Below are 23,813 nucleotides of genomic sequence, written 5' to 3'. Positions count from 1 at the left end.
CTCTCCAGCTCCTGAAAGCCAGGATGACACAGCTAAATTCAAGCAGCAGCTCATTTGTATGACACGGAGGGCGAGAGTCGAGAGGGGGTGGGTGGGATTGTCTTGTCCAGTGAGCTGGAAAAAACATGCAGTGTTTTAAAGCAAGTCCTTGACTTAGAAGAGAAGGAAAAGCCTCTTCACAGGGCAGGGAATGCTGTGGTTTTGTGACGTGCACTGATTGCTCTAGGTATTCCAATCTAAAGTAGAGGCCAAAGGAGGGAGGCCAGTACCTCCCAGTGAATTCAAGTCAGATAGCCACCAACTAAATAGCTTCCCCAAAGTTTCCCTGGTGTTTTGTGGAACACCAATGCTGGAGTGCCATTGTACCCCACAGCAGAAAAGAGGACTTTGAAGCCTCACCTGCTTTACTTACAGCAGGTATGATATGTGCAGCCCCCCAAGTGTCTGACCTCAGCAGCTTCATCTTATTGCAGTGTCTGTAACCTAGATGAGGTACAACTCCAACAGAAATAAAGGGATATCTAGATAAAAAATGTTGATTTGGCTGGATCATTGGGTTTTAACAAGGTCTTAGAGCCCTGGCTAGACCAGCTGCTCACATGCAAGGTGATGGCTCTTCCACTGAGTACTTCAGGAGGAGGTTCTTCTATAGGGCTGAGCAGAGCTTTGTGTAAATTAGATAAAGTGCATAAATATTATGTTTTAGTTCTCAGCTTTGAAGAAGTAACCATCAGAAATTCAAACCATGTCATTATTCCAGGTACTGTCTTTTCATGGTAAGTAGCTATTAGATAGCTTAGATGCAATAGCTCAGGATATTCTTGAGCCTTTGATAACTGAAAGGTGGGAAGAGAGGCTGTTGGAAGACTGGTTCTGTGTGTGCCCTGCTGTAGACTTTCTTCAGTGCCTCCAGCAAGTTGTGGTCAGAAATAGGATGTCGGCAGAAAGGGCCTTTTGTTTGACCCAGTGCAGTTGTGCTTCTGTTGCCATTTTAGATTTTAGCAATGAAATATGGCTTAAATATTTCTCTCTCCATATGTCAATGGTGCAGTCAGCCTTGGAATAACAGATGTATCTGCTCTACTGGATTCTCCACTAGACTGATGGACCTGTTGGAGCGGGTCCAGACTTCTCTGGCTGCAAAAATGATTTGGGGGCTGGACCCGCTCTGCTGGGAGGCCAGCAGGAGAGAGTTGGGCTTGTTCAGCCTGGAGAGGAGAAGGCTCTAGGGAGAACTTCTTGTGGCCTTTCAGTACTTAAAAGGGGGCCTAGAAGAAAGCTGGGGACAGGCTTTCTAGCAGGGTCTGTTGTGATAGGACAAGGGGTTGTGGTTTTAAACTAGAAGAGGGAAAATTTAGTCTAGAGAGAAGGAAAAAACTTTTTTACAATGTGGGTGGTGAGGCCCACCCAGGTTGCCCAGAGAGGTGGTAGATGCCCCATCCCAGAAACATTCCAGGTTGGATGGGGCTCTGAGCAGCCTGCTCTAGTTGCAGATGTCTCTGCTCACTGCAGGCATTTTGGACTAGATGACCTTCAAAGGTCCCTTTCAACTCAAAACATTCTATGATTGTATGATTCCCTTGGCGTCACGTTTATCTGCTCTCAGGTGAAGGGTTGGCTGTGCTGCCTTCTTTCCAATACTGAATTAAGTCTTCCTTGGCCATACCTTTGTCCAGTGTAAATCCATTGTGACAGGATGGCTGGTATAAACCTGCTGAGGATCCTGCTGTGGGTGGCTACCGCCACCACTGTCCTCCCACACCCAGGAGCCAATCTGACAGCACACAGGGAAGCGAGATGCTTCTTCTGAAGGAGGGGCCACATCACTCTAATTGGGCTGGAAAGCAGCATCCTTCCTAGGGCTGTGAAAGGATTAATAAAAGTTAAAAATAGAACCAACTTATTGCTGCCTCCAAGAGTAGAAATGAGGGAAATGGTTCTCACTTGAGCTGAAATGAACTGAGCAGAGAGCACTGTAGTTATATATACTCAGGCATTTGTACACATGCACATGCTTGTTTGTACTCTGCCATTAGAAGGCAAAACAACTTTTCCCACTAATACATTTGACAGTCTAAGACAACATCTCATTGTTACTTGGCAACCTCAAACAGTGGTGAGCTCTTCCAAATTAACCGCTTTGGGTGTCTTTACTGTTAGAAAACACACACAAGTTTGTTCAGCTGCTCTGCCTTTGGAGAAGTGGTATCAGCTGGCTGTCTTGGCACTCACCTATAAAGATGTATGAACCTTCTGTCTTGTGGAGTTGCTCCTGATGTTGTCTTTGTGTCTCCCTGGCCAAAGGGTGAGGAAGAGGAAGAGGAAGAGGAAGAAGAGGAGGAGGAAGAAGAAGAAGACGAGGAAGAAGAAGAAGAGGAGGAGGACAAAGACATAGATTTGATGGATGAAAGCATGGAGGGTGACTCGGAGCTGCCAGGTTTCACGCTTCCAGGAGAGACCTCCCAAGAGCCCATAGGTGGCCTGGAAAACCCTGTGGCCCAGCTGGCAGGGATGTCCTACCAAGTTCCTGACGCCATCGAGTGGGAGCAGCAGAACCAGGGTCTAGGTAAGAGAAGAAGCCTCTTCTTCCTTTACCCTTACAGAGGACATGTCTCCTGCTCTTCATTTTGCATGGGACAGTTCCTCATACTGGGAGGTCTTACAGGTTGGCTCTCAAACTAAACACAGAACATGTTCATTTCTGAGGAAACCCCATCCACCAGTGACAAGTGGTTGAACTGGGATGGGTCCCACACAGCGTGACCTGAGTTTTCATTTTGGTGAGAGCTGCTCTGAATACTCTACACCTGCTTCTTCATTCCCAGAGCTTAGTGTTGTCTTGCTGTGTTTAATGACTGGACTAATATCAGTGTTAATATGTGATTTCCATCTGATGCAGGTCAAAGCTGGCACAGAACAAGGTAGAGTTTAGAAGGGAACTTGCCCATCTTGGCTAAGGGTGTTTCCCAGCATGCTCAACTTCCATGCCAAGCCCCATCAAAAGCAGTGGGAACCTGTCCAGTGAATTGGTGGGATCTGAACCACATCTGTACAGGTCTCTGTGACTGACTAGTAGTGAACTGGCTGTTTTGGGAAGCTCATCGAATAAAGAAACCCCAAACCTCTTTTATGTGTTGTGTTACAAGAACTATCACTTCCCCTGGATGTTTAATTCTCATTTAACCTGATGGTTCTCCCCATGTCATGCTGTTTCTAGCCTGCTTTAGCTTTGTTGGCTTCCTTTGAACTGAATCAAAGAGCATGTTTCAAGAACTCCATGGGAGGGGTGCTCTTTGAGGGCAGATTGAGTTTGCCTCAGGTCTGATATCTCCTGGTCCCACTAACTCTTGCTTGGAAACCATCAAACTCATGCTTGAAAACCATGGTATTGGATGGTTGCCAGGTCAGATCTGTTTCACATGTCCCATCAGCCTGGACAGGAGCTGTGTGGGGGGAGGAATGTTTAGTCTTTAAGGTTTTCTGGTTGGCTTTGGCAAGAGAAATGTGGTAGTGCTCAGAGGAAAGTGTGTAAGAAATGCTGGGTTATGACTGGAGTTGCATCAGCAGCTTTGTGTTCTTATCTTACTCATTTCCTTGAGGCAAGATCTTTGTTGTGTCTTGAGAGAAAACCTGAGAGGAGCAGCATATTTTCTGCACTGAGAGGTGCAGTGGGCTGGCTTGGTGGGCTCTGGATGGTTGCTAGCAATGGTGGGGAGGTGACATTAAGCTGTTAACCTTCTAAAGCTATTTGCCTAGTTCAGCATCATAAGTACCAGGATTGATGGCTTCAGACCCATCTGAACTGGTCAGGCCTGGCTAAAGGTGCCAGAGCTTTGTAACCTGTTAAAGAGAAGCAGTGTTTTGCAGACTCCAGGCTGTGTCCCCATGCACCAGACAGCACGTTGTGCAGCAAGGAGGAAGATGGCACCAATGTCTCTTCAGGGATCTTGATCTGTTTAACCAGTCCAGCTGGGGTGGCTGATGGATGTCATCTGGCCCTAAGAGGACTCTGGGGGGAGTGCTGTTCCTGGAACAGGGCGCAGGGCAATGGTTGGTTTGTCTGGAGTGGTGTCTAGAGACTGCTGAAGATGCTGTTGGTTATGACCATAGGCTTTTGCCATGAACTTTGGGGCTACAGAGGAGGTTGTTCTGCACATGATCAGGCACAGCTCTCTTCATAGCTGGTCTGAGATGGAGTCACAGGTCAGTTTCTAGCCCTACCACCTTTGCTGCTGGAGGAAGACAAAGGTGGGGTAGGATATACCTATCAGATGTGTTGGTAAATTAGGCCAGTGAGAGCAGTGACCAGATGCTGAAGGTCTCCTTGATGTGCAGTAAACCTCTCTGGCTGGAGAGGTGTAACAATTCTGCACAAAAAATAAGCAGGCCTGGTCAATGAAACAATATGTAGCTTTAACATTCCTTGAGTAATAACATCTGTTGTGAGGGTCTTTGCCCTAGCACAGGGTGATGCTGGAGGATACACTTTGCTGTGTCTCTTCTGGAGACCTGCTTCTGAACGGCTGGGTCCAGTTCAGTTTATGAGGTTTAATGTTGCATCATCCCACATTCCTCCTCCACCACCTTCTCTCTTTCTTAGACCTTGAGAAAGAGGTCTTTCCAAAGATTTCAGACATGGGATAAATTTACCCTATGGCAAAAGGCAGGAGATTTCTCCCTAACATGTTTTGTTGACCCTTACACAAATTGGAGGAGCCCCCTGTGAGGTCTGTGAAGCTGGAGCAGCTGCAGAGTCTGTGCACCTGAAGGAGTGGGCAGGAGTGAATTTCTGCCTTCTCTGGAAGTGCCTGTCTGGGTTATGTGTCACCAGGCCCAAATGGTTTGGATTGTCTTTTATCTTTAAGCTGTTGTGGTCCATGGAAGCAGCTGTGAGAGAGGATGGGGCTGTGGCTGAGCTGAGCTCACCTTCAGGAGTTAAGTGGGACTTCTGTGCAGTGGTGTTGTAGGTGAGAAAAGGAGGAGTGTGGTGGAATCAGTCTCTCTGCTTGTGACTCACACCTCTTATTCCACCAAATAAATACTTACATAAGGATTTTTCTGCCCTGGTGCCATGACCCTGGATGTGTGGGCACATGCTGGGCTACTGCTGTGTCTGTATGTGTGTCCATACCTGGTCATGGTGACCTGTTTCTTTATGGGGTGTCTTAGGAAGAAGAGGAAGGGTGGAAAAAGCATATAGCTTATGTCAGCAGAAAGTAGATCATGAAGAACAGAAGAAATCCCCCAAACCTGTCAGGAGGCCAGAAGAGCTGCCCACGTTGTTCTGCTGGAGTGCTCACAGAGACCAGACTCACCATGGAGGGCTTGTAAAGCTTTAGATCTGCTGGACATGGGAATGGCCCATTTCTCTTTGAAAACCTTTTTCTCTTAAGTGGTTTTCATCTAAAGCTGCATCTTTGAAATCCATTTCCTACAAGTGCTTTTCTTCTAAAGCTAAGATTAACTTGGCTTTAATTTGAAGATGGCTTTGTGACCATTGGACATCCCCAGACACTGCCTCTGGAGCAGGGAGCCACATTTCCTAAGGCAGGGGGGTCAGAGGCACTGTGGTCCCCCCTGCCTTGGCCCAAGGCGTGTGTCTTTGTGCATCCTGGGGCAGAGCTCTGCACTTCCTTCACCAAATAGTGCTGAGATTTGAGGAGTTTCCCATCAATTGCGAGTGAGGTATCATTGAGAGCAGAAGAGGTTGTTCTGCTTGACCTGGGATACAGCACAGGAAAGGAAGAGCTGAAGAAAGATGACAGTACCCAACAGACTGTAAGCTGAGGGTACACCATCTAAGCACCAGACTCTTACAGTTGGCATTTTCCATTTTTAAAATACTTTGTACATATGTCCTCCTCCTGGGGATGCATCTGTCCTCTGGCCTTCCAAATTTTGACATTTAATGCTAAAATCTATAGTACAGAAGAGCCCAGAAGTATTGGAGTAGCTATTCTCAGGTCAGTTATTATTGAGTTTGCTTGGTTTGATGGCTGACACACTGCAAATCCCTGAAGAACAAGTAACTTGATCCAGGAACAGCTTGGCAGAGCAAGAGACAGTTTGGATTTTTGTAGTGGTCAATGAGAAAGTGCTGGAGGAACAGAATTGTTAAAAATGTCAATTCTGAGAACTCAGGTGGTCCTACATTAACTGCAGCTGAACAAACACAATTTATAAGTGCCAGTAACGAGGCTGTCAGTGTTACAGTCCATCGGCTGCCTCTCTAACCAGCAATATTTAGACAAAAAGTAAAGCAGAAGGTGATGTCATGTGTGCTTTTGTAAAATAGGACTGGGTCCCCCAAAAGCCGTTCTGATGGACTGCAGCTCTGGAGAGAGAAGATCTGAATATGCTTTGGGATCTCTTTTGGTGTCCTGTTCAGAGGCTTTGTCTTCAGAGGGTGTCAGTGAAGGACACAGCATTGCTTTGCAACCTCTGTGTATGTGAGGTGACTTTGGCCTTTCTCTACTTATTTTTTGATTTGTATGAAGGTGGTGTGTGGTAGGGGAGCACTGACTGGAGAGCATCAAAGGGGCAGGAAACTTGGGCTTTCTGGGGAAGAATACACCTACATAATTTTTCCCTGATACCTCTTTTGTGTTTGTTTATGCATTACATTACAAAGGGAGCTGTGGTTTGTTTAGATGGGTTCAAACCTAGTGAACAGTTTCTGGGTCCTTTAGTTATCCCTCGTGAATGTTAAAGTAGATGGTCTTTGTTGTACACTACCATGAGCTCAAGGCCCTTTACTTCTCTTCTTGGTGGTGGCTACTGTAACTGTGCTCTTCTCCCACTTCATAAGAGTATCTCTTCTCCCAGTGTCTGTGAGAATCCATATTTTACAAACCATGAGCCAAGACATGGCAACCTAGCTTGAGCGGGTGTGGGAGCTTCCTAGGAGAGCACAAGTGTCCCCAGGCTCCCAAGCTATTTGTTAATGCCACGGTGCCTGCCTGTAGTCCATGTCCCAGGATGAAGAGCTCCTGCTATCCATAGTAAGGTAACAGCAGAAAGTCTAGGGCAATTTACTGAGTCTCTGACCATGCTGCTTTGGAGCACACAGTAGTTGGTATTGTGCATTCAAAGTGTGTGGAGCTGTTTGGAGTGACAATCACATTTTCATCTTGAGGCATAGAGGCTTGTGATGTTTTGAATGGACAGCTCAGGTTATCTGAGCAGAGGTTGTTGTGGTGGGCTTTGAGATGTTGACTGAAACCACCAGTTGACCTTATCCTAGGCCACCACTAATACAAGATAAGAGCAGTAAACACAGGAGAGACTGATTTGAACCACAAACCTCAACAGAGGAAGCTCCATTGTTATGCTCAAAACCTTGTTTTGTGGGCAAAGAGGAGACACATCTCATGTATTTCTAAAATAATCTGTTGCTGATATAATGGAAATCTTAAGAGTCTAATAATTATTAGTCCAGATCTAATTATTAAAGGAAAAAGAAATAAGGAAAAGAAATGATAATGCTGCTAAGATTGTTACACACACTCTTTTGTTTCTGGACTTTACCCTGGTATTATGCTTGTCCTTGCTTCTGTGGGTCCTAAGGCTGGTTTCATTCAGATTTGTGGAGGGTCATCAACATCTGGAGTCCCTTGCCAGGAGTAATACAATGTTCACATTGGTGGTTTCTTCATTCTCACTTTAGGATCCACTTGAAGTCACTTTTATATGTTTGCTAGCATGCTTTTACACTTTTCTCTTTATTCATTGATGTGCAGTTCCCTCTTACATCTGAATTTACTATATATGGTGGCTTTTATGTATGTTAGGTGCTGATTTTTTCCCTCTTGTTTACCTTAAACCTGTTTTTGTCCAGGTCTGTGTTTCTTTAACTGACCATTGTCAGGTTGTTTATGGCAGTACCAACTTACAGGGCTATGTGACTATGCTGTAGCTTGTAAGAAGTCACCTGAATTGCCTGGTTCCATTCATTGTAGTTTTCCATCTACCCTTGGAGATAATGTACACAGTGGAGTTTGGACCAGCCTTGTAGATGGGAATTAAATAAATAAATAAAAAAAAATAAAAATGGCAGTTTAGGAAGAAGTTATGAAGTGTGACAATGTAATTCTCAACATGTAGATTCCAAGATATATACTAAGTCTATGTTTCATGTATTTTTGTCTGTAGGATCTTAGTTCTTATAATAATGGAAAGTCATATCACTCTCTTACTTGGGTAATGACAAGGCACTTGCATAGTAAACACACTTTTAGAATGTGATTTTTTTTTTTATGCATAAAAAAATATTTGCAGCTCTAAGTAGTTGCAGAGAAAATAGCTCCAGCTGTACTGCAGGTCTGTGGTCACAAGTTATACTGTATAAACCATGTGATGGATGCCACTGGTTAGGGATGGTATGGCAGAGTAGCAGAGGCAGAGTAGTGGAAGGTGATGAATATTTGAAATGTCATTTTTACAGGAAGATAGGATTAAAAATAACTAGCATTAGGAAGGCAGAGGCTAAGACTCAGAAGTTAGTAGTATGTTAGTATTATCTTTAATTGCTGCTCCAAATGGATGTATTTTAAGTGCTCTTAGCAGCTTGTGTGCAACATCAGGGTGCCTTTTAATCTTTAATGTATTTATCTTCTTAATTACTCTGGAAAGGTTATCCAGGGCTTACAGGTGGGAAGCAAAAACACAGAGAGGCCAAATGACCCCACTGGTTTCATGAGGAAGCCTTCAGGAGGGTAGAGATTTGAATGAGGGGAGTTAGTTGGAGCTTGGGCATTTCCTTTCTCTTGCTGGAGGAAGGGTGTGTGCACCCGCCTTTCTCCCCGGGAAGGGAGCAAAGGATCACACAAAGGGCCACCATCCCAACAGAAGGGACAGTCTGTAGAACTCCCAGGTGAGAGAGGCTGGCAGGAGCCAGGATCAGGAGCGGAGCCAGCAAATTTTTCTTCCTGACATGCTAGAAGTGGAGCTGCCTGCAGCAATCCTGCCCTGGGTAGCTCTGCCCCGTACGGGTTCATGGGAGCTGTGTGGCACAAAGCATTGAGGTCTGTGTTCCAGACGGCTGCAGGCTGAAATGAGCCGTCTCAGAATCACAGATGATTATTTTTCCTGTCTTCCTGGGTGCTCCAAATAATTTATACAGTTCCATATGTTCCTTGCTAGCTCCCCTTCCCTCTCCCAGTCTCCCATCATCAATCTGTGCCTAAGTCAAGTTTGTTTCTCGTGAGGGATGTGTACTGTTTGGAATGACTTATTTCGTAACTGTTTTTTTTGTTCATGGCTGCGTCTTAATCCTGGAGCAGCCTCATATTTAATCAGGTTTGCCTTGTCAAATGGAATTTTGCATCCACATACCTGTAAACAACAACGATCCTCTCTGCCAGCTTGGTGTGACATACGCTGCGGTAGCGACAGAGCAGCTCCCAGGAGGGAGCAATCCACATCAAAGGCAGCCTTTTCTTTTCATCAGATTTTATCCTGAAGTGTTTTGGGGACTGTCTCTCTTTCCCCTCTTTAAATTGCTTCTTTCTTTGACCTGCCTTGCTCCTGCCCCTGCTCTGAAGCCAGCTGAGATAACAAGCCTTGCAGAGCAACCCCGTGGACGCTCTGCAGCGTGGTGCCGTGGTGAGGAGCAGCCCTGTGCCTCACGCCCCGACCTTGGGCAGTGGAACCTTCCAGGAAGTGCACTTGGATGGGTCTGAGCCCCATGGTCCTGACCTCCCACCCTGCTCTGCCCTTTTTCCATCCAGCACGAGACTGCCATGCCCTCAGGAGTGAGGCCTGTGCATTTCAAATGGGAGAAGCTGATGGTGTGTCTGTCCTGCTATGAACAAGGGTGAGGAGTTTCCAGCCATACAGCAGGAACCATCAATGGATTGGAGCCAAGTCCTTCCTCTTGGATGTACCTCAACTCTTGTCTGTGTAGAGACCAAGAGAAGGGACTAGAGATGAGTAAACCAGAAGACTGGAGGGTGTTTTGGTGATTCCCAGCTCTGAAAACAAGCAGCTATCAGGAATAGCTGAAATAAACCTGTCACTTACGATAAAAAAATGTGTGTGCTTGCAAATTTATCATAATGAAGAGGAAGACAGCAGGGGCCTTTCTATGTGGAAACCTCCAGCAGGAAACTTGGGCTGGGATTTTAGCCTGATGTTTTTGGTGGAGTATGTTGAGAAACAGCAGCAGTATAAATTCCTCTGGTACATTGCTTTGAAATAGGAGCCCTTCCACAAGCTTAATGGGTCTAGTCAAACCTGTGTCAGAGGAAGACTGGCTAAACCCATTTGTAACCAGCCCTTAAATGCTGCCTCCAGGAGCTGGGGATGGATTTAGAGGTGTTTGCTCAGGTTTGGCTCTGCCTTCCCTCTTCCCTGCCCACAAAGAAGGTGGGATCCCATCAGACAAGGTGCTAAACTGGAGCTACTGGCTGCTGCTGCAGGGAACGAAGAGGTCCTGTCCATCCACAGCATTTCTGCCTCTTTTTCTTCAGTTTGGAATGAGGTGTGTGAAGAAATCACCTGCTGCTTCGTGAGAGGAGAAAGGGGACTTTTATCACCGTGATTGGCATGGTCATTATGAGAGGTCCCAGCTGAGGTCTGGCTGATGGACAGACAGGGTGTTTCTGATGGGTGGTGGAAGATATGGATGAACCTGAGCTTGAGGGCTGCCGTCACCCCTTCATGCCCTGGTCCTCGCTCCCCTGCTATGCAACGGTCTCCTGAAATACCCACAGGGAGGGAGGGATCAATAGCTTCTGCAGCAGAAAGGGCTGAGTCTCCCCAGCCTGGGGTGACTTTTTTGTGTGAGGAGCTTTGGGGAAGCTCTGCTGAAGGGAACTGAAGGCTGGGCCCACAGATTGCCTATAGTTGGCCTGGCCAGACCATAGCTGAGCAAATTCACCCTTTCTGGCTTCCAGGGGAACATGGAAGGCAGCCTGCAGCAGCATCAAGGTTCTGGGCTTGCCCAGCACAGAACGACTCCTTCTAGCAGGCTTTCTGCCTGCACCTCTGGTTGCTTTTGTTGGCCCAAGATAAAGCAGAGTTGGAAAACTTAAGACCATGGCTGAGCTTTTTTGACCTTCTCCAGCTGTCTGTCTCTATCCATCCATTTGTTGCAGCCTTTAGAGTTAGGACGTGTCTGCCTTGGAGCACAGCTTGGCATTTGCTGCTCCAAGTAATTTATCTTGGTGTTTTTTTTGCCTGGATTAAAGGATAGAGTCCATTAGCCTGTGCAGAGCTCCGTGCTGCAAAGGCTGGACTGCATCTGCTAACCAAGTACCAGCTGGGTTCCTGCACAGCGTGGAGAAGCAGGCATCCTTCAGTCTGTCAGCTGCCTTGGCACTGTCTGTCTGTCCCCTTGTCTCTCAGCCTTACCATAGCATAAATCCTAATGTCCTTGCTCTCTTTTAATCTGCAGTAATCCTTTTTCTTCCTCATGTCTGCAGTTTCAGCGTGTGCATGTATCACATCCCAGTGTGCTTTGCCTCTGCTTTGGTCCTTCAGCTTATAGGTATCAGAAAACTTTGCTCCATTAGCCAGAGGAGATGGTTTTCAGCCCGCTCTCCGTTTGGGTTTTAGTAATTGCTTTGCTTTGCTTGATTGAAGAACAAGGGCAGGGCAGCAGCTTTCCCTGGGTGAGAGTTATTAATTTTTCCTTTATATGCTAGTTTGGGTGGCCTTTGCTATGTAAAAAGAGACTTGTCCTTACATTGGAGAAATCACATTTATTTTCTAATAGGGAGCTATACTACACTGCAAAAGATCTGTCTGTTTTCAAGGTGTTTCAGCTCTATAAAAAATGAAAGGGAGAGAGGGAATGCAAAGGTTCACTGGCCTTGAACTGCCTCTGTCCTTGTGGGGATTTATGTCAGAGGCTGATCTCTTGGGTTAAAACATTGGCTCCATGGCAGAGCACACAGCAAAACAGAAAGAGCTCATTGTAACAAGTAGTAGGGAGAGAAAGGGTAATTTATTGGGGAGATAGGTTTAATATATTCCTTTCTAATGAGACTGGAGATAGGCTTTTTCTCTGCTTGGCTAGAGCCAACCACAAAGGCCTGGTGCTAAACCGAACTCCCCTTTGGTGTCTGTGCAAATTAAGACCAGTCAAGGATCAAAGGAAATCAAAGGTCCTTCCTGGAAGGATGCTCTCTGCCTGCCAAGCCCTGCTCTGCCTGAGAGTGAGTTAGGAACATATATTGGAAATAAGTAAATTGCTCAAATTTTGGCTGACAATAAAAATAATTACTTCAAACCTCCAGCAATTGTTGTTCCGCAAAGATGCTGGGTATCAGTGTTAATCACAGAGAAGGGTCGATACAGTGAGGATTAATGGAGGCTTTTGCTTGCTTGCTTTATTTTTTGTTTTGGCCTAACTAATCACAGCCTCATCCAAGCCTGGGATGTAATAACAGGTTTCAGCAAGGCTGTTCCCAAGTAGCCTATCATTTATTTTAATATACTGGCAACGCCATCTGTGCTTGAGGTTTTATTAATGTGAAGTGATGCCAAGAGTTTCTCCAGTTTTATTCCTTTTCCAGGTGCTTTCCCCATGTCCTGCCTGTGCCCCTCTGACCACTCAGGTATTTGCATAGTCTGGTTTTGCAGGAGTGGTTGCTCAGCCTTCTGCTTGCAGAGGGCTCGATGCAATCATAGAATGGGTTGGGTTGGAAGGGACCTTTAAAGGTCTAGTCCAACCCTACTCTACTGAGCAGGGACATCTGCAACTAGAACTTTTCTGAGGTCATGGTCAGGAGCCCAGCCCTGGCACACGTGGGACTGTGATGGCCTTTCAGTGCTTTTGCTGAGTATGCAAGTTATGCTGAAGTTATGCTGCCATTTCTCTTTGCACACTTCAGGACAAAATCCAATGCTAGTGGAGGATTTCAAAGGGTCTTTGATGGCTTCCCCAGACCACCCTGTTGACCTGGCATGGGATTGCCCCTGCTTTGGGTTGCCCTGATTTTGTTCCCTTTCAACACAGCTGTCCCAAAACCCAGACATGAGAGTGTGCTTTGGTTTAGGATAGAGGAGAGATCTGGGCATCTGCCCTCCAGTCTGAGCAGAAGCTGTTCCTTCCTTTGAGTACAGGGGATTGCTTTGCCCTGCTCAATTCTGTCTTTCCATGCAACTGTCTGTAAGCAAGTTCTGGCAATTGATAAGGTGGGATTCACTCTAAATATCCTGTCAGAAAAATAACCTTCCTTCTGGGTTTTATTATTTTCTGTCTCTGTAAGAGTGGGTTAATACAGTCTTTTTCTATGTTTTGGTTGTAGGGAGTGTCGGGTAGAGGGTTGAGTATAGTATTATGCCAAATGAGGAGACAGTGAAACAATGATTCGGGCTGTATGTGCTCATCTGTAGCCAGAACATGTTCCTGTGAGTACTGTTCATGAAGGCTAGGTTTTATGAAGTACATATAATATACTGTTGATTTAGAAGATTTTGGGGTTTGATGGGCAAGGATATAATTCTCCAATAGACATAGACTGCCTGCAGGCATGCAGCTGTGTAATGTCTAGGCTAGAGGTGGGCTTCTTTGCCAGACATAATGCAGCTGCATGCTTCTGCACCCTGTGCTGTCTTTACTGTAGCCAGCTTTCTTTACTGTAGCCAGCAAATGCATACCTGCTTGCAGCCTTCCTGGGAGACTCGTGCAGCCTTGTGCCACAGACCTATGTCAAGTTATGGAGCATCAGCTGAAGCATGGGAGTGTTTCTGCATGTGGGCTTAGTCTGAAGATGAATACAAGGGTTTAAAAACCAGTGGGGCTCTTAATTCTTAATATATTCTTAATTTTCTTCAAGTTCCTGCCAACAGCAACACTAGATGTGTTACATAGCATGGGTGGGCAGGAGCATCCCCTTGTCCTAATCTCCCTGGGATGAGCCAGGAGAGGTCTGCAGCTACCCAGTGTGCTGCTGAGGGTGCTGGAGTCTCTCCTCATGGCCTGCCGGCTCAGTTGCTTCCCTCCTCTGCTCTGCACTGCTTAAAACCAGGGTTTATTAATAGGGTTCCCAGGTGATGAGTACTGGACCCATCCTAGCCTGTCCCAGGCCCCAGGTAGTGATGCAGAGATTTTCTCCACCGTCACTCTGAGCTTGGGATGGGTGGGTGTTAATGCTCAGAGTAAATATCCCTGCTGAGTCATGGAAGAAAACAGGATTTATTTATGGTTGGGTGAGTAGGAAAGTGTAGATAATATTTCTTAAGGAGATCCTGGAGAAAATCCTAGGGACAGTCAGCTTCCAGGGGGAAACTTAGGCTGACCATTGTTTTTATTGTTAGTCCTATCACGACAAGAGAGTGAGTCTGGATGGTGAACTGAGGACTCATGGCAAAGAGTAGTAGAAATTAAGACAAATCCTCTGCTCCAAATCCTTCTGAGAGGAAGGGGAAGATGATACAGTAGAAACAGTGGCCTGGTGCAATGCAAGGCAACAAAAGAGCAGAGAGAAAAATAGCAACCATCATTTTGACTCTAAATACTCAGTGCTGTTCTGCCCATCTGGAGAAGGATGGAGCAGAGCTGGGGAAGGTTTGTGGAAGAAGGATAACCAAAGAATAACCAAAAGGATAAAATAAAAAGAATGAGCAGAGGATAAATGGGATTCTGTGCAAGGGGTGACTACACAGACCTTGGCCAAGGCTGGAAAAATCACAGGGAGTGTTGAGCAGGTGAACAGCGAGTTTGGACCTGGGCAGCACCTCGTGAAAGAGGCAGGAGGATGCAGGTTCATAACAAAGGTTCCACAGGTTGCTGAGGATGCTCACAGTTTGTGTCTTTGCTTTTCCATTTGGGTGTGTGATTTCACAGAGGAAAACTTCATCTGTACGTTTCAAATGCAGAAACACCACGTCTGGCTCCACGGGTCTCTGAGACTCAAGGGACCAGGTGCCAGGAGGGTGGGTGAGGGGAGCACCGCTCTGGGATCATCCCCTTCACAAGCCTTCCTAGATCGATGCTGTTGGCCACTGTCAGCCTTTCTAAGCCAGGAAGCCCTTTGGTCTGATGAGAAGAGCTGTAAGCAGAGCCTGGTCTCCTCATCTGTTTTAATTCCTGGCAGTGCTGCTTTGTTTTATGTGTCCTTGAGCAAATTGTTTGTCCATCCCGTGCCCAAGTCTTGGTGTTCGTAGATGGGATGATATCAATGCCTCTTCTCCAAAGTAATGTGTGATAGGACAAGAGGAAACAGCCTCAGGTTGTGCCAGGGGAGGTTTAGGTTTGACATGAGGGAAAATTTCTTCACTAAAAGGGTTGTCAAGCCCTGGTTCAGGCTGCCTAGGGCAGCAGTGGAGTCCACATTCCTTGAGGGATTTAAAAGCTATGTTGGTGTGGTGCTGAGGGACATGGTTTAGTAGTGGAGTTGGCAGTGCTGGGTTAACAGTTGGACTTGATCTTCTCAAAGATCTTTTCCAACCTAAATGATTCTGTGACTCCACGATTCTGTCATTCTTTGGTGGTTTATTAATTTCAGGTAGATACTGACTCTCTTTACATGGTTGTAGAGCATTTATCACATGAGTGTGTGAGCTGAGATGGCCTTTCAGCTCTCTCAGTAATAGAAATAATTAACAAGAAATTCCATCTCTTCCTCCCTTCATTACATTTTGCACATGAACAAAATGGTGATGTTGCTGAGACAAATAGATGTGTTGAAGCCTGGTAAAAAGGATCACTGTGACCCCTGTAAACTGCTGCAGGCTGGAAAGTCAGGCAGGGGAGTATCAGCTGAGTATTTGCTCTGCATTTAAGCTTTCCTGTGAGCGTCTGTCTTCAAAGATGGGATGTGGGGCTAAGCTGATCCAGTACAGCTATTCTTTCATGCTGTTCCTTCAGCACAAACTTGCCCCACAGCCCTTAACCATATGCCAGGGCCAGACCCCCCAAAACTAACTGGTTTTGTGCACCAGCAGGGAGATGTGACTCAGTAACTAAAGGTACCTTCCAAGGTGCTTATCTACACTGTGTCTTTCAGGTTCACCAGGCTCCACATAAAACATCTGTATACTGAAATCAGAATATGACCTTGCTGATAATTTAACTCAGGGACCAAAGACATGCAGCTGAGTACAGGTGCTGTTGTCACTCTGTGTCATCCCCTTCCCTTGCTGAGGACTCTGCATGTTTTCTGCTGTTGTTGTTGCTGGTGGGCTGAGTTCATTTGCCACTTGCAGCACAGATCTTGCAGTCTGAGTTTGACAGATCTCAGGTCTTTGATGCAGAAAAGCTGGTGCAATGGCATAGGAAGTAATGACAGTTTCAGCAAGGCACCAGATAGGTTTGCCATGTGCTGTTCCACAGGGTCTTGCTTGCTATTCACAGCTACAGGAATGGAAATCTTAGTGTATGCACAAATTGGTTGTTGATTCCCAGCTGGATTATGGGTCCAACAGCTCATATGGAAGTGGGTGGTTTGTTGCTCCTGTGGTTTTGGAATATCTATTTGTTCTTTCTTAGAAATCAACTTTGAAAATAAAACTTTAGCTCCTGAATCCCATTGAGTTCAAGTAAATGTGGACAAATAGCATTTCTCAGTCAAGGGACAGACTTATAAATCAGGATGTTGTGATGAACTGATTTGAGTCAACAGCTCCTCTGGTCCATCAATCAAACTTCCAACTAGGCTTGATCAGTAATTGCATAAATCTGTCAACCAATTCACAGCGTTATAGGATAAGGCCAGTAATTTATCTTTCATATTTAGGACTAAATTTCAGAAGTGCTCTGCAGTTGCACTCCTCTGTACCCACACAGAATTGCAGATCTTAGGTAGCCTGTGGAGGGTTAGTTTGTGAATTCCCTGTGTGGAATATTTGGAGTTATAAACAAAAAAAAAAATGCAGCTTAGGCATGGAGCTCAACCGATGGACTGTGATGCTTCTGAAACATCCAAAAGAAACTTCTGGTCCCCAACATTTTTTTGTCTTTGTCTATTTCTGAAATATGCTGTTGGATAACAGTTCCCTTCTTGGGAAGGCTGTTAATGTTGTCTTTGAGATTAGAGCTTGCTCATTGACTTGTTTCCAGGGTTTTGGAAGACCTCTTGGAAGATAAGCAAGTCTCCTGCCTGCTCTACAGGGGCAGGGAGCAGGAGAGCATTGCTCTGCTGACATGTAAGGGTCAAGTCAAGCTGGGGAGGTGGTCATCAAGAAGAGGTTAGGTTGTATATGGCTGGAAAGCCTCCATGTGTGAATTCTGTTCTTCAGCGTATCTGCTGTCTTTTAAAAGCACAATGCAATCAGGCCACTGCAAAAATGAGTTTTAAAAGTGTCCTCTGCTTCTCCCTTCCTTGAGGCTTCTCTGTACAGCCTGTCTGTGCAGAGTTTGTCTTCTTAGAGGATATGATACAACACTTGTCAAGTCAACAGAATTTTCTGGCCCATTTTGAGGCCTTTGGGAGCTGAGCATTTAGATAATAAACATTCAGCATTTAGATAATAAACATTTGATGCTACTTTGAAAGCAGATTAAGCTCTAAAGCTTTATCCAGATAATTTTGTGAAGGTTCTCACATGTCAAATCATTTCTTCGTTATTTGAACAGATGATGGCAGCAAAATCAGGAGTTCATTCAGAGATATTAATATTCCAAAATGTCTTCTTAGAACCACATCATCTTACTACCCTAATCAGAGAATGGTCTCTGACCAGTTCCAATCAGGGTAATGCCCTTTCAGGGTAAGTAAATTGTTACAGATTATCTTAATCTGCTTGGAGAAACACCAGATCCCTTCATTTCTGAGTGTCAGGACTGGGATGGAGAATGCCACAGCACTGAGGGTGGGTGCTTGGGGGCAGCAGCAAACCCCACGGAGACTGAAGTCATGCAGACTTTAATCTAGGGAGAACAGTGCTTTGCACCTGATGTGAGACAAATGGAAAGCGAAGACAACAGGCAGTCCAAGGACCAGTTAACCCTTTCACTTGCAGCCCCATGCAGAGCTGTCTGGGAGGTAGTGATGGGTTTACAAGGTTCAGCGGGTGGCAGTACGCTTCCACAAGATTTTGAGAACATAAATTGACTGCAGAGTCTCACCCATGACTGTTAATAGGTGTTGCAGAGAAAAGGGAGGTTTTGCTTCTCAGCAGCCCCTGGAATAGTCACTCCACAGCAATTAAACTTAGTGTATGAGGACCTTGGCTGAAGGTACGAGGGCAGAGGACGTGGAGGTAGGGCTGGTGCTTGGCTTGGAGTTCACCCTCTGAAGCCAGGCTACCTCTCCAGGGCATAGATGGGATCTGAGGAGGAATCAGGAGTTGCAAGGTCCATGTTATGGCCAGGTAGCGTACCAGTTTGCTGCATAGTGATGAGTCCTTCCAGTACAGTTTTACACCATCAGCCCCATGGAACCCAGTCTGCTTGTCAGGGGGTGGAATTTGGTCTCATGCAGAATAAAAACCAGCCAAGTCCCACCACAGTGCATACCCTGAAGCTGCCAAAATTGCCAGCAACCAAAATTCCACCTCTCCTTCAAAACAGTTCCCTTCAGAAACTTTTCAGCATCAAAGTGTTTGAGATCAACCATTTCCCCCTGTGCAAGCTACAAAGAGAACTGTCTTCTCCACCTTTTGTGGGGTGTGCCAGAGATATTTGCAGCTCCTTCTTTTGGATTGCCCAGCATCAGACTGTCACGTTCTGCCTCCTGGGAGAGTTTTTATCTGCCCAACTCACTTAATCCTCAGCCAGTACAGACTCAGTGAAACCATTTTGGTTTGATTGCCATCAGGTTTCTGAGTCATTATTACTGAGAAATACCCACTGGCTTTGAAAGCTCATTGCCTCATGGCCCAAATTTCATTAAGTAGCTTTGCTGCTAACTGCATGGAAAGTGTCATCGAGATAATTTTTGTTATGACAGTGAAATAGGACTTTGGGTAAGGCTGGCAGAGGAACTCAATGCTGCTCTGGACTTCTTTGTGATGAAATGCAAATCCCTCGACTTGGCTGGATCAGGATTATATATGTGCTGGAGATACTTGCAGATTTTCTCCCTGCTTTCTTCACTGGCTTTGGGTCTTCTGGCCTCCATTTGGCTGTAAATACATCCCATTGGTGCTTTCAGGTTTGGATTCCCAGTCAGTAGATGAAGATAACGCTGCTTCCTGATATTGGAGAACTGTTGTGAGTGTAATTAATAAAGCTGCAAAGCTGAAAAGTGGTGGAAGAGCTAAATATCATTACATAATGAGAACTCATTCACAATAAATTATGTGAAAAATGATTTCTTGCAAGGAATAACAAATTGCCGTGGCTTTTTAGCCTAATTGTAGATGCTTGATTCTAATTTGTTATTTGTCATTTCCATGCTAATGAAGAGTTTTAGTTGTAATTACCACATTTATGTCAAAAAACACATTATCATTTTCCAATCTGTGCAAAGCCCCAGCTTCTTCAAAAGCAGAAGAGCTGAATAATTATTGTTGTGCAGCTCCAGGGAGGGCTCTACAAGTAATAGTGTCCGGATCCCTCTGCAGAACAGGACTTGTGCAAGATAATTCTTAAAAGTGGCTGATCTCATTAACCCTCTTCTGCATTTGGCAAGCCAAGACTCAGAGACATGAAGTGACTTCCGCAGGGCATGCAGCACATTCTGCTGGTGCTCAGATCCCTCTGGACAGCATCTTCTCATCACTCTCATAACACAAAAGACAGGCAGAGCCATCAATTTGCTTGCCACTGAGTTTCCCAGGTTGTCCTAGTTATCAGAATCAGGGAGATGATTGTCCAGCCCCATTCACTGGTATATTGCAGAGATTTGGTTTCATCAAAGCTGGATTTGACTCCCACTGGTGGTGACTGGGACAGTGTAAGAGACCATCTAGGGCCTGGAAAGTCTTGGTGCTTTGGGAAGCCCATAGCTCCTGTTTTGGACAAAGCAGTGTAATAGTTGTGAGTTCCCCTCCTACTATGATTTCTGTTATATTGATAGACATGATAGTTCCTGATCCTGCATTTTAGCTGCATCCCTTGTTGTCCTGCCCCATCCAATGAGAGGAGCAGCCCAACCTGGGCTTCTCTCCATGAGGTGGCAAAAGGCAATTTTGAGAAGCTTTGATGCATAGCAGTAGGTGGGAGAGATCCTAGTGCATTGCCTTGAGATGCTGGTGAATGTGACATTCCTCTGTGGTGGACAGATGTGCCATGCCATGCTCTCCTACTTGCAAGGTTCATCTCAGAGCTGGTTGAGGTTTGCCCAATGTTAGGAGAGGAGCCTCGTTGCCCTGATAATAAGAAGCCTTTGACTTTCATGTGTCCATGGTCCCTTTGTCCCTGGAGTAACATTGTTATTTAATTTAACTATCTCATCTCCATAGCTCTTGTTCCTGTCCTGGTGCTTGCACTGTAGGATCTGCTTGTAGGGTGGAATGCTGCACCCCTTCAGTCTTTCCTCGAGGTGAACGAGCCAAGCATCTTTTGCTTTTCCTTGGAAGACAGTTTCTGGTTTTGCATCCTACCACTGAGACAGTCTGAGCACACCTGTTACAAACATCGTATGGCTTTGCATTACCCATGAGGGAAGGTGGATCCAACTCAAATAAAGGTGTTGAGACGGCAGCAACGTGGAGGTGCTTCACAAGTATCTTAGAGGTGTGGTAAGTAGTGTGGGCCAGAGGCATGTGCCAAGCTTTGGGGACAGACAGGTGTTCCAGTGCTGAGTACAAGCCTATGATAAGGATGTATCACAAATTAGAGATTCGTCTCCTCCAACCCCTCAAAATGGGGCAAACTGTTTCTTTTTCACTCCTTTCTGTACTCTGAGTTCCTCCCTTTTGTAGCCCAGGAGATGGGCCTCATCCCAGCCCTGTCTGGGTGGTGGCTCTGCGTTAGCCACATCTCCATGGCATCTGTGGGTCTTCCTGTCTGTCTTGCAGACCTAGCTACCCAAGGTGGGGCTGAGCAAGGTGACATGGATATGGGGTGGGCCAGTGGGAAGTGATGCATGCAGCAGCTGGCACTGGCCAAATCTTAGGCAGAGCTGTTTGCTTACACACGCAAGCTCCTGGAGGAAGAGGGCTGAGAATAGACTTCTGTACTATAAAAGGGTCCCCAAGAGCTCAGCATGAGCTTCAGGGAGAATTTGGGACAGCAACAGAGAATAAATTGCTCTGTCTGGTGTGCTCCTACAGAGATGTTCTCCTGTCACCAACTGTGTGTGTCCAGCTCCTTGTAATGAAGTCATGAGGAGAGACTGGCTCACAGAGGTGAAGCGCTGAAGCAGGAGGGATTTGGTTCACTTGAGTCTGGCTCAGCTGTTTCCTTGGGGTATGAGATGGGAAAAAATCACTGCCGTTCAAATGATGCAGTGATTTCTGCTCTGCTGCCCCAGAATTGGACACTTTGAAGTTTCAGCTGGACAGGGTGCTGGGCCTTCTTGTCTAAATTGTGCTTTTGCCAAGAAAGGTTGAACCAGATGATCCTTGAGGTCCCTTCTAACCTGATACTCTATGATTCTATACTGGTGAAAGTGACTTTATATTGGTACAAATGCACATTTGCAGTGCCAGAACAATTGCAGCTTGTCTCAGGAATGAGCTTAGAAAGACTGTTTAGGGCTTTTCAACTTTTCTGGGACCAGATCTTTCCTTACATCCACCTAGTGTCTTATGGACATCCCATCCATCCCTAAGCACCCTGGTGGACTTGACAGCAGAGGAGACCTGTCCTATGGCCAGTCCAACCTGGAGGAGAACAGAAAGAAGTCTCCTCCCTTTTGGCATTGTGGTAGCACCTAGGAGCCACCTGAGAGTGGGACCTCACTGTACAAGTGCTTGGGGACAATCAGAGCAGCCTCTTCCCCCTCTGCACCATGTCCCCATAGAGCCCTGTGCTTTCACTGACAGCATTTTCTCCCTGTTGTAGGTTCTGCTTCCTTACTGTAGCATTCACCAGCAAACCACAGCACAGCCAGGATCCTGGATGGAGAAGAGCTGCCCACTTTCCCTTGTGCTTACACCACTGCTGGCTAGAGCTTGTGTGGGCCTGAGAAACAGGAGGGAAGTGCAGATTCCTCAACCTCCAGCCATGCATCACGTCAGTATTATGTTTTCAAAGGGCAACAATAAAAACACATTGCAGAAGAAGCAAAGCTGGCCACTGCCATGTCTGGGACACCACCTCACATCATGCCATTGCATCACTCTTTGGCTGGTAGGATCAGCCAAGCAGCTTGCAGGCTTACTGCTGAGGAGTGGGAGGTGTACCAGCTGCTCATGCAGAGCTTGTACATCTCAGGGGCAAGTGGGTGATGGATCAAATCAGGATTTGCTATCACTTCACTACAAATCCCCTATCTTTAACTCCAGCCTTACAGTGTGGATGACAGAGGTGTCCATCATGTGTCTTGAGCTAAGATTTGGAACAAGGTGCTGGATACAAAACTGCTTTAGTTGCAGTGGACAGCCTCTACCTTTGTGTTTGGGCTCAATGAATATGTACATGCCCAGAGGGACTGTCCACCCTGTGGCTCTCTGGGGCCTGGTGGAGTGGCCCAGCCAGCCAGCTGGACATGCATCTCCCCGAGCACACTGTGGTGTGCCCAGGGTGGCTCCTCAAGAGTTCGGTGTCTGCAACTCTCCTCTGGCCCAAAGACAGCATTAAAGGGGAGATGGTGGCATGATGCGAATGATTCAAGCATTTTTGGCCTTAGTGAGGTTGCTGAAGTTGTCTCTAATGAAAGCTCAGCCAGCCTGTAGCATCCTCCCATGATTCTGTTCTGTGCCTTGGCCTGTTAGAGCAGCGATGTGGTTTCTGTTATAGTGTGGTGGCACTTCATAAATGTGTCTCACTGCTGCCAAGCACTGACTCTCCAAGCAAGTCAGGCCTCTGTTGTCCCAGGTGCTGCCTTTTCCCTTGCACATTTCCAAGGTATGGAGTTATCAAACAGAAAACAGAGGTTTCTGACCAGGGGATGATCCACAGCATCTAATCTGACACCATACCATTGGCATGCGAAGGCTGTGTTGTGAGAGAAGACCAAAAAGCATAACATCCCCTGGAGATAGCACTCCCCAGTCAGAAAAGAGCTCTTAAGATGTCACAATGCCAAAAATTAATGAGACTTGTAGTTCTGACCTTCATCCTGACCCAGGGATGCTCCTCAGGCATTCAGGCTGCTGCAGTGTCAGCCACAGCCACCCAGTGAGGCACAAAGCCTTTGCCTCGGAGGTGACCATTGGACTCCAAAATTCCCTCAAAATGTCACTTAACCTGAGCCCCTTCCCCTGGGGAATGGTTTCAGGGCAGCTGCCAGACTCCATGCAGGGCTTGCCAGCACTGGGGAGCAGAGCACATTCCCAGTGGAGGGGCTGAGTGCTGCTGCTGGATCCATCCCCCTGGATCCCGTGCGTGGGTGGTTGCCCACGGTCTCTCTGGTTCCTGTAGGCACCAGCAGCCTGGTGTGAGGAGAATGAAGTCTCTGATGTGTATTTGGTTTCAGTCAGTGCTGCAGTAGGACTGACTGACTCATCAGATCCTGTCGCTTGGCTTGTGGTTTAACCTAGTTGTACAGGATTTTGGGGGATGCACACAGAGGACTTCCCTCCCCCATTTCATATGCTATAAATTTCGGGTGGCAGTGTTCATTCAAGATGCATTACAGCAAGTAGAGGGCATCGTTGGTGCTGCCCTGGCGTGATGCTGGGTGTCATTACCTCCCTGTCTGCCTCACTTCCAGGCATGAAGTATTTTTGTGCCACTGCTTTCTTGGAGCTCAGTCTAATCAGTAGTCTGCTGGTAGCCAGCTCTCCTGCAACCTTCTCAGCGACCTGCCCTCCAAAGAGTGCTGTAATTTCTGAAGTTTTTCTGGGCTTTACGGGATAAAATCTGCCAGTGA

At 46.3% G+C, this 23,813-nt stretch overlaps 1 protein-coding gene across 1 annotated transcript in view; it reads left to right on the top strand.

The window, feature by feature from the left end:
* Positions 1-23,813, top strand: part of LOC103780493 (chromosome unknown open reading frame, human C14orf37) — a 58,849-nt gene that overhangs the window by 18,616 nt on the left and 16,420 nt on the right. Inside the window, exon 5 of the mRNA XM_008948182.1 lies at positions 2,317-2,566. Within this exon, the coding sequence (XP_008946430.1) occupies positions 2,317-2,566 (250 nt within the window). The remainder of the gene's footprint in view (positions 1-2,316; positions 2,567-23,813) is intronic.

The sequence above is a fragment of the Merops nubicus genome, unplaced genomic scaffold (genome assembly GCF_000691845.1).
Source record: "Merops nubicus isolate BGI_N331 unplaced genomic scaffold, ASM69184v1 scaffold15309, whole genome shotgun sequence".
Classification (NCBI taxonomy): domain Eukaryota; kingdom Metazoa; phylum Chordata; class Aves; order Coraciiformes; family Meropidae; genus Merops; species Merops nubicus.
The sequence above is the reverse complement of the archived record's forward strand: the minus strand, read 5'-3'. Positions and strand labels throughout refer to the sequence as shown.